Source organism: Anguilla anguilla, chromosome 6, assembly GCF_013347855.1.
Source record: "Anguilla anguilla isolate fAngAng1 chromosome 6, fAngAng1.pri, whole genome shotgun sequence".
Classification (NCBI taxonomy): Eukaryota; Metazoa; Chordata; class Actinopteri; order Anguilliformes; family Anguillidae; genus Anguilla; species Anguilla anguilla.
Genome location: NC_049206.1, coordinates 45,640,618 through 45,656,088, shown reverse-complemented (window position 1 = coordinate 45,656,088; position 15,471 = coordinate 45,640,618). Strand labels below are relative to the sequence as shown.

Below are 15,471 nucleotides of genomic sequence, written 5' to 3'. Positions count from 1 at the left end.
TTCATTCATTATATTAATACACACACAAACAGAACAAATTCAAATGCAGTCCGCCAAGAAAGTAGCTCTGATCCCAGAGAAAAAAATCTACAGCCATTCTACTTCTCACTGTGAATAACTTTTCTGGACATGTTGATTGTACAATGTCAAATAATAATGAGACTGGAGAGTGAGGCAGAAATAGATTGGCAAAACTGAGATGGAGAAAGCGGAAGAGGCAGAAACTGGAAAAGCAGAGACAAAGAGGGATCTGACAAGAGAAGAGAAAAAAAGATCAGATGGAAAAAGAGCAACTGCAGCACCCAAAGTAAAAATTTCCATTACACATGGAATTAAACCAGCAAAACAAACAATAGAAATAATGCAATGGACATTTAGGAGAAGCAAAACCTTTTGGGGGCCTTGTCTGCTTTATCTCAAATGACAAAACCTATGGGTCAAGTCCCATGATGTACAATATTTAGTTTCAAAGAAAACCAGGTGCTTGTTCAGTCAGTAATAATATACTTTTTGTCATACAAAAGCTGTCACTCACAAAGACAAAAAATGCAAGCAAGCAATCAGATGCCTACATCACATTAACACTGAATGTCTTATGGATGGGTGTACCCATAGGTCAGGGCTATTAAATGAACTTCACTGTCCATCTTCTGTAAAGACTCCCCCCCCCCCCCAGAACAAAACACCAAGCTCCTTAAAACTTTGTGTTCTTGAGAAAAATGTCCCTGGCTTGACTTTGTAAAAAACAAAAAATAAAAATAAAAAAAGGTGCAGCTACATTTCCTCAAACATATTCTAAGGAAAGAAGAAAAAATACATATGCTTTCCTTCATTAGATTAAATTACTACAATCCATTTTTCAACCGATCAGAACTAAAGTGACAAGGCAAATTTAAACAAACTGATAATTACACAACACAGAAATAACACTGATAGACAGCTTGCAAAGACGAGGGTTCAAGTGTGTGAAAAAATAAGAACAAAAACACTTTTAAAGTAATGCAAGTGTCATTGAGGAGTGTTTTTCTTGGGTAAAAAATCCTTTGCCCATCTTTGGGATACTTAATTTCCTGTGTCCTGGTGTCCTGCAGAGATCTCCTCTAACTCCTCTATAAATTATTAACCGATTATTATCTACATTGTGAATATTGCCATTATTCATCATTAAATCATTAAAATGAACAATAAGCTTAGCAGCATAGAGCAGTGCACCCTGGAGATTTAAGCTTGTGCAAACACACGTTGGGGTATTTATTAAGCCCCTAGAGCCTGAAGCTACGTGCTCCTCAGTGATGGTTGTGTGAGGACGACGATGATGAGGAGGAGGAAGGCTGAGGGGGCTGAGAGGGGAGCAGGCTGTGGGTCCGAGTGGGTCGAGGGGGCCGGTTCTGCTGGGAGACCGAGCTGGGTTCAGACGCGCCCTGCCCGGGACTGCCTTCCTTCACCTCCGTGTCCAGCTGAGCAGGACACTCAAAGTGGACACAGTGGAACACCTGGTCACACAGAGAGGAAATGGGGAGATATGATCAAATTTGGTGACAATGACAATGCTTGTATATGGGCAAGGTAAAATATTTCTCCACGTCTGATATTGCCCTCTAACCTCATTGGCAGTGTTGTGAGTCCCCACAATGCGGATGAAGGAGGCTGGCTGTTTTTCGAACCTCAGCGTTTGCCAGGACCTGCAATGGCGAGAGGGAGTCCGTGAGAGACAGACAGATGGAGAGCGATAATGACAGAGACAGCGAGTGTTACATTGAGACAAAGTCTCCAAGGGGGAGAGGGAAACGTAAAGAGACACAGCGAGATGTTCTCACAGAGGGACAGCCCAAGAGGTAGAGAGGGAGTCAGGAAAAGAGAAGAAACGGAGGCTCACCGGCAGGCCATCTTCGTTCGGTCCACCACCTTGGTCCACTGCTGCTGATTGGTGGAGACCTCAATGTAGTAACTGTAGCTGCGTTCATCACAGTCCCAAAGCAACAACCTGTCCAGATACATGCATTAGTCAACCGCTTCTTCCTCTCTCACATGGAAAACACACCCACACACAGTGCCTGCTCCTCTTACCTTAGGGAGCCCACCATGTAGGGCTGAGCCAGCTGGATTACAATGGCCCCAGACCCCAGCTGATGACAGGTGTAGCCCGAATCCCAGTCGTAATTCCGCGTATCCCCGTTGAGCAGGGCATTTCGGCTTCGACTCACCCCCTCAATGACACTGGCGCAGGCTGAGATGGTGGCTACGTTCTCGCCGGGCACTGATCAGCAGAGACAGAGGAAGCGACAGTGAGATCTTTATTGAAAGAATTACATAACTTGTACGTGACGTTTTGCATTAAATGGCATATTCTCTGTCGAAATACTTTGCTTTGGCAACTAATTGGCACTCCAATGACAAGACAGCGGGGAAAAAAATTAGCAAGACTGAGACAGTGCAAATGAAAAACATAAAAAATCATGACAAAAATACACATTATGTAAAACACCATGTGCAGAAATAAAGTAAAATTCTCCCACATTTTGTGATATTCTTGTTCCTATAGCACCTTTCTTACCCAGAAGTCCTTTCTCCAGAATGAAAGAGCGATGGGTGAACATGCACTCAAAGGCAACCAGGTGGAAGACCTTGTTGACAGTGTTGTGCGATCCCACGATGCGCACATACCTGAAATGTAACACAGCCAATCACAAACACAGGGTAAACTTCAGCATCCACATGACGTGAATTAATGCATATTCTCAATTTTCTTTAGGTAGTTACATTAGATTTTCAATAAATAGATTCCATGTGAATAGCACTAGTGTCAACAATAAATGCTGTACATCCTATTTTTGCTTCTTGTGACTACAATAAATGAGGCTCAATGGTTCAAATAGAATGGTGTGTGTGCCCTGCTATAGATGGGCAACCTGTCTAGGGTGTATTCCTGCCTCTCGCCCAATGCATGCTTGGATAGGCTCCATTACCCCCCACAACCATAACCAGGATAAGCAAGTATAGATAATGCATGGATGGATAGTTCAGATACCAGTTCAGTTTCCATTTATGGATTTAAATTCATGATTGTATGCTACAGAATAATTCAGGTTCAGTGGTTTCATGACTTAAAATTCCTTTTATTATGAACTTGGTCTGTAAAAGTGGTCCTAATGGTGTTCTGTGCCTGGGACAGAGAGAAATAGATGGAGGGCATTCTGACAGTACCGACACACTCGGGCTGGGAAGTAGAGGTTCTGCCAGGAGCGGCACAGGTACTTGGCGTGATCCACTACACGCACCCAGTCCAGCTCATCCATAGACACCTCGATATAGTAGGAATACGACCTGTAGGAAAAAAAAACAGAATACACCCATGGAGGGAGTGGAAAAAGTAAGGGACACAGAATGAAGAAATGCATGGAAAAATAAAGAATGGGAAAATTAGCCTAAATTTACTATGTGAATTAGGCTTGATGTTCATGGCTATAGATAGCTGATACTTAATGAGAATGGTATCTTATCGGAACAGTGCCCTGAAGTTGTTCCAATGACCTTCAGTATTGTACGGTGCTTTCAATAAAAGCTTGTGCCAAATAAAATGTACTGTAAAGAACAGTACCGAATGCACGCTTAGGGAAAGGCCCTGCATAATGCAGTGCATACACAAAATCTTTTTTTTTCAAAAAGCGATTTCAGCAAGCTCTTGCAGAAGATTTTAAATATCTCCATAGGGAAAGCGCAGGGGAGCCCCGCATCGTGACTACACACCTGCTGTCCCTGTCCCACAGGAGGATGCGGATGTGGTTGATGATGGAGGGCTGGCCCAGTTTGACCTGGATCCCGGCGCGGCCGTCGTCCTCGATGGGGTGCCGGGAGAAGCCGTGGTCCAGGTCGTAGTTCTGCGTGTCTCCGTCCAGCAACGCGGACTTCAGCTCACCCTTGACTACCTGGGCGCCGTGCTTCATCGTGGCTATGTTCTCCTCTGGGACTGAGGCAGCCACAGAGATGCTGAGAGACTTTCCTTCTCACGTGCAAAGGCTTCTTTTGCAATGGGATACACCTAACAAGCGTCCCTCAAAAGCTACAACTATTTCAGTGCTGAAAGAATACAAAAACTGGAGTACTGTATATACTGTGATACAGACACGTAGAGCATTGTGCGATGTGGACATGCTGAGTTTGTATGTGGTACACACTGAACACATACAGGATTCTGACTGAATGAGCATTCCCCTCAATGGGCAAAGCCTTTGGGTAAAGACTCAATGGACATGTGCATAATAAAAACTCACTCAGCATGCCACGGTAGTTGAGGTCCATGTCTCGGCTCTCAGAACGGGTCTTTATGGCATCTAGCAGGTCGTCAGGGCTGACCAGGCCAGAGGGCCTCACCACGTTCAGCATCTCCGTCAAGCTCATGAGAGGAAGCCGCACTGCTGACATCACTTCCTGCGTTGTTGCCCCCTCGCCGTTCTGCCGGCACCAGCGGCACAGTGCTTGGAATATCTCTTTCTCGCTCGCTGCAAATGAGTCCCTCCTCACCACCGTCAGCAGAGCGGTCTGGAGGGAACAGGGAGAGATGGGGAGACAGAACCAAATGAACAACATGCAAAGGGGCAAAACAAGTCAGCCCCCCCCCGTAAGTATATATCTGTAACTATTTTCCCTCTTTCCCATCATTCCTTTGTTATTCTCCCCCACCCAATTTGCTTAATTTCATAGTCTCTCTATATTCCTGCCATCCACACATGGAACTGCCCCTTCTTGCTGGGACGACCTACTTTCTCCACCTACTCTCTTCTTCCCTCCCCTTTCCCTTCGTTTATTCGCATATTTGCTTTTCCCCTCCCTATATTCCATTGCTCAACCAGTAACCTCTCCCATGCAATTTCCCTGTAGTTCCACCCTCCCTGAATCCCATCCCTACCTTTGAGAGAGTGAGGAAGCCATCAGAGGCCAGGACCTCAGGGGCGTGGCGGTCCATATATGCGCAGCAGGCAGCGCTGAGCGTGCTTAGGCTATAAAGGCTGGCCACATCAAACACCAGACACACGTTGTGGGTGTGCAGCACAGTGCGCAAGAATTCACAAGTGGAGTCCTCTAGTGGCTGGAGGCCGTAGCGATGGGCCAGGCCCAAGAAGTCCAGTAAGACTTCTTCACGGGCAGAACTGAGGCTTGCACGGCCGGTGTATAAGTAATGCAGCAGCATAGAGAAGGCCTCTGCCCGAGTCTCCTCCAGGCAGACCTCCACCTGAGGCTGGGACTCCTTCATCCCACCATACAGCAGGGCTCTAAGGGAGAGGATGCATTCATTTTGTCAGACTGAAACTAATCATGTAATGCAAGACTGACAAATTAAAGAACTGGCATTTATGTGCAAGTTCAGGTCAGGTTGCCATGCGATTCAATCTTGTGTGTTTCAGCATCACAAATAAATGGTTTACATTCAAAAATAAATGTGTTTAACGTTGAAGTATTTTTACTTGCAAAATGTAAAGCACAGGTGCCATATTGGTGTCACTACATCCTCTGTGCTTCAAATGTTGTGAATACAATTTAAGGGAAAATAAGATGGTCTATTTATTTTTGAGAAGAAGCCATTTATTTGAAACTTTTGACGAGTAATCTACTGGTTTCTACAGACCATACGAGACATTTCCTAGCCCACCAGCCTAGTGAGAGTGACGGCCAAATAATTCTGCACACTTCAGCATTTTTGTATAGTCATTTTAAAATTAAAAGCCAGTCATTTTCAGATCCCACTGAGCAGACCCACCTGAAATAGTGGCATCGTGCCGCCAGAATAACTCTATGTGCAGGGAAGCGCTTTTCCTCCACGATGAATGTAACATCGCTGTAGTCTTCTCCTGGAACCAAAGCGCCTAGCTGCTCCGAAAGCAAGTGGACATGGTCTATCTCCGCCACGGAGGCCAACGGCCGCAAGGGGTGGCTGTTGCTCATGACCAAGCAGAGGCAGGGGCGTAGTCACATCTAAATCGCGGGGAAACCGAGAGATGTCCTGCTCAGTCTCCGTAGAAAGATAAATACTGTAGTGCATGCCTTCACACTGTAAACAGCTAATGATAAGAGAATGTCACATTCAGAGCAATTACACATAACGACCGAGAACTTTAATTATTCATGCTGGGGGGTTACCACGCTAGTCTACATCTGACAAATCGGCTGAATGTCTCTGCCAAAGCGCGTCCTTCCTTCTGTATTTTCTAAAATATATGGGTATATGGTGACATAACATATGGATGAACGTGCATTTGTTCAGCCATGGTCTGTGATTTGCAACTTGCAACTACATGTAACTACCACATGAGCTTTGCTAGAACACCATGATTATTTGATTAACTGTTACGTTAGCTAGCTGCAGGCCACAGTTTACTTAAATCACAAGCAATTTCACAGCATAGCAATCTACAATTACCTATCAACGATCAATTGTTTTAATAATTTGTTTGTAAAAGCTAACTAGTTGGCTAGATAGCCAAATGAAACAGAGCCTAAACAGACCATCACTTAGGATAACCAGCAAGTAAGAACCTACTTACCGACGATGAATTGCGACTTGTAGGCAATAATACTGAAAGCCTAACTTTCCGTAGCGCTCTGTCCCCTTTAATTTCTTCGGATTTTATTTTTCAATGACAGTGACAGAAAGAAGCGTATTGTGATCACAAAATTGGATCAGAAATAGGTATCTGGCCTGATGAAAAAGAAAAAACCCAAAACATCCAGTGATACAACCCGGATGTTATTCCTTACGCTAGATGTCTTAAACATTTTGTGAGCGCCTCTTTTGGTGAGGATGACCAACATACAAACGTACCTTGGTAATTATTCTTCCAGTGCGCAGTTTGGTTGTAATAACAGACAAAAACAATTCACTTATCAAGGTTTCGAAGTAGTGCCAAGATAGCCTTCACAGGTCAGTAATCAGTATTTTTCAAAGCATGTTGTAAATCTTTTAAATGATATATTTGCTTGATGTTATCTTACTAGGCGCTTAACAGATAATACTCCAGAGCATATCGCTATTGTCTCTAAACATATTTTTGCGACTTAGACTACTGCAAATATGGAGATAAATATAATATTTTTAAATCTACCAAAGGTACAAGTTACCAGATGACTTGATGTAGGCTTACTAAACAATAAAACTGTCAAATTGTCATTCATTTAAGAAACAAAATGTAACAGATCCGCTTTTTTGTATTTTTGTGGGAAACAGTTAAAAGTTTTATGTCTAAAACATCCATGTCAGAACAATAAAATGTGTAAACTGTTTTAAAAATGGTATCTGCTACCAGAACATAAAATGTTATGTTACTGCAGAATACTTTCTTTGAATGGACTTCAAATGACCTTCCTTGTTTATCAAAACAACCTGTTGTATCAATTGATGTGTTTGCAAGGCTCTATCAACCAGATTTCTAGACATGTAGAATTCCTTCAAGTCAGATGTGTCCATTTTCAGAAATCGCAAAGGATCAAACTGGCATTTCTAAGAATGACTTCTAGTGCTATTTTTGATATAATCTCTAAAGAAATGAAGAGGCAAATATCTTATTCAATATTTTACTGTTTCTTGAATGGATTGTTTTACACTCAAGAAGAATAAACTTGAGATCCTCTGACCTTATACGTCTGGGAAGGGAGTTAAATCAGATCAGAACTCGTACTCCGACATTTTTACCATAATTCCCCATAGTTTACAAACATTTAACATTTACAGTTTTTAAGTAGCCTTCCTCATAAGATACACTTTCTTTATTTGCTGTGCACTGTACTGTTATTAGGTTGGAGAAACATGACAGCATGCAAATTATTCTCGAGATTTCTTAGTTCACTTGCCTATCAAAATATAAAAAAGTAACTAAAAAGCGTAATTACTAATCTGCACATTGAAACCTACCATGCAATAGTACAGAGGCATGTGTAAATATTTTTTGCTCAGGTTTCACTAACAGAAATGGAAGCATGCTTCTCAGAAAGTCACTATCATGTGATGCATCCTGTGTGCTGTAATCAGTACTGTATGTGCTTGTGTTGTGTGATAAGTAATAGTGGTTTGACCTGCGTTCATAACCCTGCAGCCATCTAGATTGATGGCAGATTCATGTGCGACACAAAGACACACTCAAAAAATAAATAAATAAAATAAAGGTAGAGTAGCATTCAACTTGTTGAATGTTGCATGTTTGTAAAGTTTACCACCAGGTTGGCAATGTGCATTTCAAATAGGTGATAAAGATACAGAATGGCTAGGCTGAGCTGAAATGAATATTTCCTTTATTTAAAAAATGTAACTGTGTCGACAATTTGCACTTTTATTGGATGTAAAAAACAAACAAAAAACAAATACAAATCGCACAGACATTCACAAGAAAAACAAAAAGTACACGTGAAGATGAAGTAGATCACAAATGACCTAATCAATAAGAAAACATGATCAATTAGATCAATAAGAGAAAAAACAACAAGCAATTAGTCTAAATATAAATGTGGTAGGGTTGGTGCGTGCGTGTGTTTTGTGCACACTCCTCACAAAACCAGTTGATCCAATTGAGGCATCTTAAAGATCAGCATATTCATTCACTCCAAACTGCTTGGATATACCATTGCCATATCACTTCCCATAGAATACAGTAAAATGGCAGCTTCTGTATCAAGGCATCAGGGCCAACTGAATACATCTTGTAATAGAGCTGAATGTGTGGTGTATTGAAATATGGCAATTCCAACAGAATCCTACGAAACAAATAATAGTATCAGACACTTTCAAATGTATCTATTAATGATAAGTCCTATATGTGAATTCAATATTTCCCCCCAAAAAACATAACCCAAAATTCAAAATATGTAGGAAAACAGGCTAGTCAGATTAATACACTTGAGGTTGATGTCACGTCTATCCACAAACATTATTCAAACACTTGCTGTTCAAGCTACATATTATTTCTTTTACTATAAAATTATGTGCTGCATGACATGAACATGATTCTAGAGACAAGATTAAAACAAGCTATTGAAATGTATGTACTGTATGTTTAAAGGTACAATACTGAATTTATCATGACTTCTATGTCATTTCTCTTTGAATACAAATTGAATGCTCTCAGTCTCAACCAATTTGTTGGTTACATTTGGAAACAAAAGCTCTTGTAGCTTGATGTAGCTTCAGATAGCAATTCATGGTAAAATCCTTAATTCAAATATTATTCAAAGAGATATTTTATTTAAAAACATGTATGTACAGGAACACTGCCATGAATAGCAAATTAATAAATACCTACATACAATCATGGTACAGTCCTGTAAAATAACATCCTGTTCAATTTTTCTTTCTCCTATGAACATAATAATCAAAAATCTCCAGTTTTAGGAAAGCTTGTATCACAGTGGAAGAGACATTCTTAGAATTCCAGATCAGGTGGTTAAAAACAATCTTGTTGGAGAGTCCAGATGATCCGTAATCCTGTGAGAGCTCCATTGGCCTAATTTTCATTACAAGGCCTGTCCTATGATGCACAGTTCTGGGTATGTGAGGCAGAATGATTTGCAGCTGTGAGATCTGATTGGGTGTCTATCAAGGATCATCCTTGCTGGTTGGTCTAAGCTCCAGCCTATGGGATAGCAGAAAACAGATTATAATTGGTGAGGAGTCGGATTACGAGAATAGTCCAAACTGGTTAGCAGTGGTTTGCATGAGCTAAGGTAATTTATATGAGTTAGGAAGACATAATCTAGGGGATTACTATGACAAAATGAGGTAATGAGGTAATCAGGTAATGAATTACATAACATTTTGAGACCAAAGATAGAAAAGGAGCAGTGGTGTGTTCAGAACTACCCTGATTGCAAGGAAGAATGAAGATTAATTCATTGAAGAACTGGAACAAAGCCAACGTAAACTGAAGCCAAAGCTGATTGACCCACTATAATACAATAGCATTAGCATTGCATAACGTGCAACCACAGGTGTAGTAAAATTTCAAATGGAATGTCGATATCTGCCCAAATCCAAATAGCTCTCTAGACTTTCCTGTCATGAGCCATTCCAAATCCTTAATTCCAAGTAATTCCCTAAATACTCTACACCACAAATAGGTAATATGTATAATCCTCACAATGTTGCTGTAGCATTTCATTCATGAATATGTTGTTATAACAGTGTAATGGAGACATTATGAGTCTCAAATATTATCTTTTTCTCTGCCTCTACCCTCATGATCCCATCATCCCATTTTTATCTACCTTTGCATGCCTCATTTGGTATCACTCAGAGAATCAATTCATATCATTCACAGCCAGTAGTGGCAATGTGTACTGACCCGCTTCACTTGTTCTCAGGCTTGCAGGATGCATCACTGCATTGCAGTGATATGATGCACATATACTGGAATGACCTTACTCCTGTACTCGCATGTTCTCAAACTGTGAATTGTATGATGACATTCATTCCAAATGATTCTCTTTTATTTGACAATTTTAATGACTTTGAAGATAGTAGAAAATTGTGTATGACTTTAGTCAGCAAGCAGTATATTAATGATTGTGCCAAAACTTGCCTCCTTATTTAAAATAAGGGGTAATTATAGTGTTGATAATCATGCCTTTTGGCACTGCATGATTGCAAAATGATGTACCATGTAATGCTTGCTGTTGTTTTTATGTATTGTGATTTCAAAAAAATAACACAAGGTACCTCATAACTGTACCTGAGTGGTCCTCTACACTTCAAAAAAAAATGAACTAATGTGCATTTTTGTGAGCTATGTGTAATATGCTAATTAATTTAATCTCATATTATTTGCCATGTTTGCTTTTGCACTAATGTACTTTAATGTGATTTTGTTCAGAGAAGCAATGTTATTCATTCATGCACAAAAGGATTTTACCCTGCGTTTGTGTATTCCGAAGGGAGACCTTAATGAAGATCATTCATTCATTCATTCTTCCATACATTCATACAACCTGTAAACTGTGGCTCAAATGATCCCTCAATTAGTTGGGAGAAATGCAGGCTCACTTGTTTTGCTCACAGCTGCAAAAAACATGAGATAGCAAAGAACCACAAAAGTGATTCAGGTGACTTAAAGGAATTAAAAACAGCTGCCATTTGAAAGCTGGCTCACATTCTGGGTGTCTTCAAAATATGTACAATGATGCAGTGTTACAATTCCCAGTGTAAGGACAACATTGAATGTTACCTGCTATTGCAAAAAATTGATGTTTTATTGAAGATGTTACCAACTTTGCAGGTGTATTGATCACTTAAAGCAATTAAAGCTTGACCACACACCCAAATATAAGGCAGACAGCTGGGCCATACCCTCTAGCATAAGGTAGACAGTTAGGCCACACCCACTAGCCCACGAGCATAAGGTAGACAGCTGGTCCACACTTAAATACAAGGCCAACAGATGGCATAATAGGCTAATAGGACACATAAACAGAGCCAGATTGCTGTGGAAATATTGTCTTAAATAGACACCTGGCATGTCAGAGATAAATTAAATTGAAAAAGTACAAGGAGCAAGTAGATTGTCCCCCAACTGCCTGAAACTCTGTATATAGATGTTTATGCATTTTCCATTTGTACAGCTGTATTAACCTTTCAACAACCACTGGGTAAGAAATTACATGAATAATGGAAGTGGAATATATATATATATATATATATATATATATATATATATATATATATACCCATATATTTACAAAAATACTCCTAAAAGGCTTAATTTCGTATTGGAATCTTTATTACAGAATTATTATACTTACTTCTTGCTACTGATGATGGGGTCATTCCCACAGCTCTCGTTCACTGTGGCGATGGGTTTTTCAGGCTGTTGGGTTGGCAAGGTAATGCTGGAGTGGCGGTCTGTCTGATTTAGTTTGACAAAAGGCTGGGGGCCTCGCACTGAAACAGGCAGCCTATGATAAGAGGCCATTCCCCAGGGCTGCGGGAGCGCAGAGCTGCCAGATGTGGTCCAGGTTGGGGGCTCAGACAGTGAGGGTAAGGTGTGACAGAAAGCAGAGCGAGCATCATTTAAGGATTGAGAGGGAGATGATGGGCGGGTCCACCGCTCGACTTGGGGAGAGGGTGAAGGTGAGTTGGCCTTCAAGGGACATGAGTCTAAGGTTGAACCTAGGGTCTCTTCTTGCATTAGTTTCAAGGAGTTGAGGTGTCTCTGTTGGCCTGGTGGTGAGGTGGGAAGTTTTTCTGGGGGAGGTGGATTGGGCTGGCATCTAAAAGGAGGAGAATTATGTAATTTCCAGTTGGAGGGGGTACAGGGTGGCATGCGGGCTCTTGAAACAGGTGGAGTGGTTGGCGGTTGAATATTAGGGTACTGAGTTGTGGACTTCATCTCAGAAGAGACATTGTTTCCAATGGAAACTGAGGCTGTTGTGGACCCTACATCCACCAGGTTCTTCACCGGTGAGTCAGTGGCATGACGCAGGTGAATAATCTTTCGAGCCTGCCGATATAGAGTGGCAGTTTCTTCACTCTTGGGGTCTATTTCAAGCTGTAAGCCATCATCCCCACTCTGGTACCCCACCATGGCATCCTGTCTGACAGGGCAGGTAGGGGACAAGCTAAGGGAGCTGCGTCTTGGGCCGCCATGGCTGGACGGTTCTGTCACTGAAGGTAGGGAGGCACGCAGCCGCTGAGATACCACATTCCTCTGGGGCACAGGAGATCTTCCACTGCTAGTCATGTTATCCCCACTCTCACTAACAAAAAGCCCTGGTGCACACTCAAAGGAGTTATCCATCAAGACCTCGGGAGGAGGGGGTGGAAGACTATCATCGTCAAGGTCTTCTGGTCTGTTCGAGGCCCTGGGGTCCACCGAACAGCTGTTGTTGTTGTTATTGCCATTGATGATGCGAACTGCATTTCTTGTGCTAACAGTGGTAGGAATACCACAGGTCCTGTTCTCTCTAAAAGAGCCATGGATATTTGAAGGCCCTTGGTGTTGTTTGTCATTCTTCTGACTGAAAGTGTCAATTAGCCTTTTGACCGAATTCCTGCCCCTGTGAAATGTAGGGCACTCTGCTTTAGATAGAACAGGGGGACTGGGCTGAATACTAGCCCTCAGCTGCCCACTCCCTACTACCCTTTCTTTCGGTTTCTCTTCCTTTTTGTCTTCTTTTTCCACCCTTTGATGTCTTGATGACTGTGCTCGCAGCCCCATTCTGTCATGGTTGGGTAATATGTTGAAGTTTTTGTCCAAAGAAGACCGTAAACGGTTTGAGACAGGGGGCTGAGGATGCAGGAGTTTTCTTACTTCTTCTGGTTTTCCCCTTCCAATATTTAAAATTGCTGTTCCTTTAGCCTCTACCCCTGCCTCACCTTTGCTCATCCTCTCCATTCGACGACTCAGGTCCCTCTGTGTCCTCTCTAGCTGCAGAAGGGTAGGGTCCTCGGCCTGGCTGCGCAGGGATTCTGCAGATCGCGAGCGTTGCCGCCTGCCTGCTGATGCATTTTTTCTAGCAACATTGAAGGTGGCACTTGCTGTCTGGGGCCGTCTGGCTTGCCAGTCGTCCTCCTCTGTCCACTGGGGGGAGCCCACCCCCATACCGTCTGCTCTTCTGGATCTCATCATAGAACACTGAGAGGGGATAAAGCGGATGCGGCCACTGATGGCATCTTTCATCTTAAATGTTAACTCCACGTTTTGCGGGTTCTCAATACGCGTTGTGGCCGGGTGACGTGTAAGCTGACTTGGATCGGGTGGGGAAGAGTTTGACCTCTGCCTACTCTTTTTTTCACCTTCTTCTTCATCTTCATCATCGTCATTTTCATCCTCATCATCTTCTGAGCCTCGCAGGTAGTCTGTACCTGTCTGGTCTTTGCCAGTATAAGGCGAGTCCAGGGAATTCAGTGAAGGGCTGGCGTTCACTTTTCCAACCTGCCTAGTTCTGGCCTTCCCTTGCTGGCCTGAGCTGGATGTATTGCAGGGGTGGCTCCTGGACTTAGCACCAGTGGTGCCAGCAGACTCGCAGCTCTCCCGCCTGTGTTGAGGCTTCTCAGATCCAGCCAGTGATTCATTGTCTGCCCCAATGCCACTGTCCTCACTCTGCAGAGCAGAGTCTTCAGGGCTGGATTTTCGGTAGGCGGCCGCCTCAATATGCACTATGACTTGTGACAGTCGCCCCTCTGCCACCTTTTTGGCCTTAAGCTTCTCATCGAGCAGCTCAGAGAGGGAGAAAAAGTAATCAGAGGCCTCTTCCAGAGCAGAATCCCCCAACCCACCTACAGAGTCCCCTACTAGCCGCATCCTCTCTGTGGAGTATTGGAGTAGCTGCTGCATTAGGTCTGGGGGATGGCTCTCTGGCTTGGCTGAAGCTGTGGAACAATGGTCCATCATGGGGCAGGGCCAGGCCAGGTGGTCTCTATGCTCCTTCAACATTTGCTCTCCCTCAGTGGCCATTTCCTCCAGGCTATGGGAGACCTCCTCATAGCGCAGCACCATGAAGGCTACCATAGGCCGCAGAGAGAGCTGTGTGTGTGCTGCCTGATCCAGCAGTCCAAGCAGGGCCTCATATTTGGAAATGCTGGGATTCAGGTAAGCATAAGCTGCCTGGTGAGCTTTCACCATGGGTTCTGGGAAGTCCACTTTCTGCTCACTGAGAAAGGCCTGTTTATCTTTGTATTTTTGTCTGCTCTGTCTGCTCCCTTTACTCCTTCTGGGCCTACTTCCTACTGTTTTACCTTGATTTTCCTCTATGGAGAGATTTTGTGTTTCTTTTTCCTGGGGCACCACATTGACCTCTACCTCTTGGGTGCTCACCTTGGCCAGGACTGTGCCTACCTCAGAGGCTACTCCAGCTAATGAGAGCCTCCTCCCCTCCTGGGGCACTATGGAGGCATCTTTCTGGATCATCGATGTCCTTTCGCCATCATCAATCTCTATCTGGCTTACAGAGGAACTACATGCTTTGTCATTAGATTGCAGATTACTGTCAAACTCCGCAGGACCTCTCATCAGAACCCCACTGTCAGTGATGGGACTCGCAGCATCATTCCAATTATGGCCTTTGGATGGAGAGCACCCCATATTTATGAGTCCTTATTTTTCTTCTTTGATAATACTTTTTTAAAATACTGTAATATTAACAAAATTAGAACAATGGTACACTGTGTACTAGAGGAAAGACTAAATGTACAACAAAGTAGGTAAGAATTTAGCTGCACCTGTCATTGTTTCATCCATCCAGTTGCTGAAGAAGTCCTTGTGTTTGAAAGAGTGCCTTTATGTTTTGAGATAACTGTCCAAAGCACAAATAAGTACAAATGAATGTTACCAGTCCATCCAGAACTTCAGCCTTTTCACGAGCCTCGGAAGTCAATCAGTCCATCTTTCTATTTTCACAGGTCCGTCTTTCCCGAAAGAAAATACAAGGTTCACAGTTTGATGGCGTAGTGTTCTTCCTACCTAACAGAGTAAGAGCAGCTGAAAGGATAAAGGAGGA

General features: G+C 42.8%; 2 protein-coding genes across 3 annotated transcripts; both read right to left on the bottom strand.

Annotated features, from left to right (window-relative positions):
* Nucleotides 1-369: 369 nt before the first annotated feature.
* On the bottom strand, nucleotides 370-6,735 carry LOC118229869 (BTB/POZ domain-containing protein 9-like). Of its 2 annotated transcripts, none has more exons than XM_035422334.1 (11): nucleotides 6,540-6,735; nucleotides 5,756-5,970; nucleotides 4,907-5,270; nucleotides 4,272-4,539; nucleotides 3,748-3,967; nucleotides 3,205-3,324; nucleotides 2,555-2,664; nucleotides 2,068-2,257; nucleotides 1,877-1,984; nucleotides 1,604-1,682; nucleotides 370-1,493 (listed from the first exon to the last, which is right to left on the bottom strand). In XM_035422334.1, the coding sequence occupies exons 2-11, from the start codon at nucleotides 5,938-5,940 to the stop codon at nucleotides 1,287-1,289; spliced, it is 1,851 nt and encodes a 616-aa protein (XP_035278225.1). In that variant the 5' UTR covers nucleotides 5,941-5,970; nucleotides 6,540-6,735; the 3' UTR covers nucleotides 370-1,286. The 2 variants fall into 2 exon arrangements, with proteins under 2 accessions (XP_035278225.1, XP_035278226.1); XM_035422335.1 differs by having other exon boundaries at nucleotides 1,287-1,493; nucleotides 5,756-6,056.
* Nucleotides 6,736-11,771: 5,036 nt separating this feature from the next.
* LOC118230200 (photoreceptor cilium actin regulator-like) lies at nucleotides 11,772-15,056 on the bottom strand. Its single transcript, XM_035423013.1, has one exon. It carries the CDS (start codon nucleotides 15,054-15,056, stop codon nucleotides 11,772-11,774), a length of 3,285 nt encoding a protein of 1,094 aa, XP_035278904.1.
* Nucleotides 15,057-15,471: the final 415 nt, after the last annotated feature.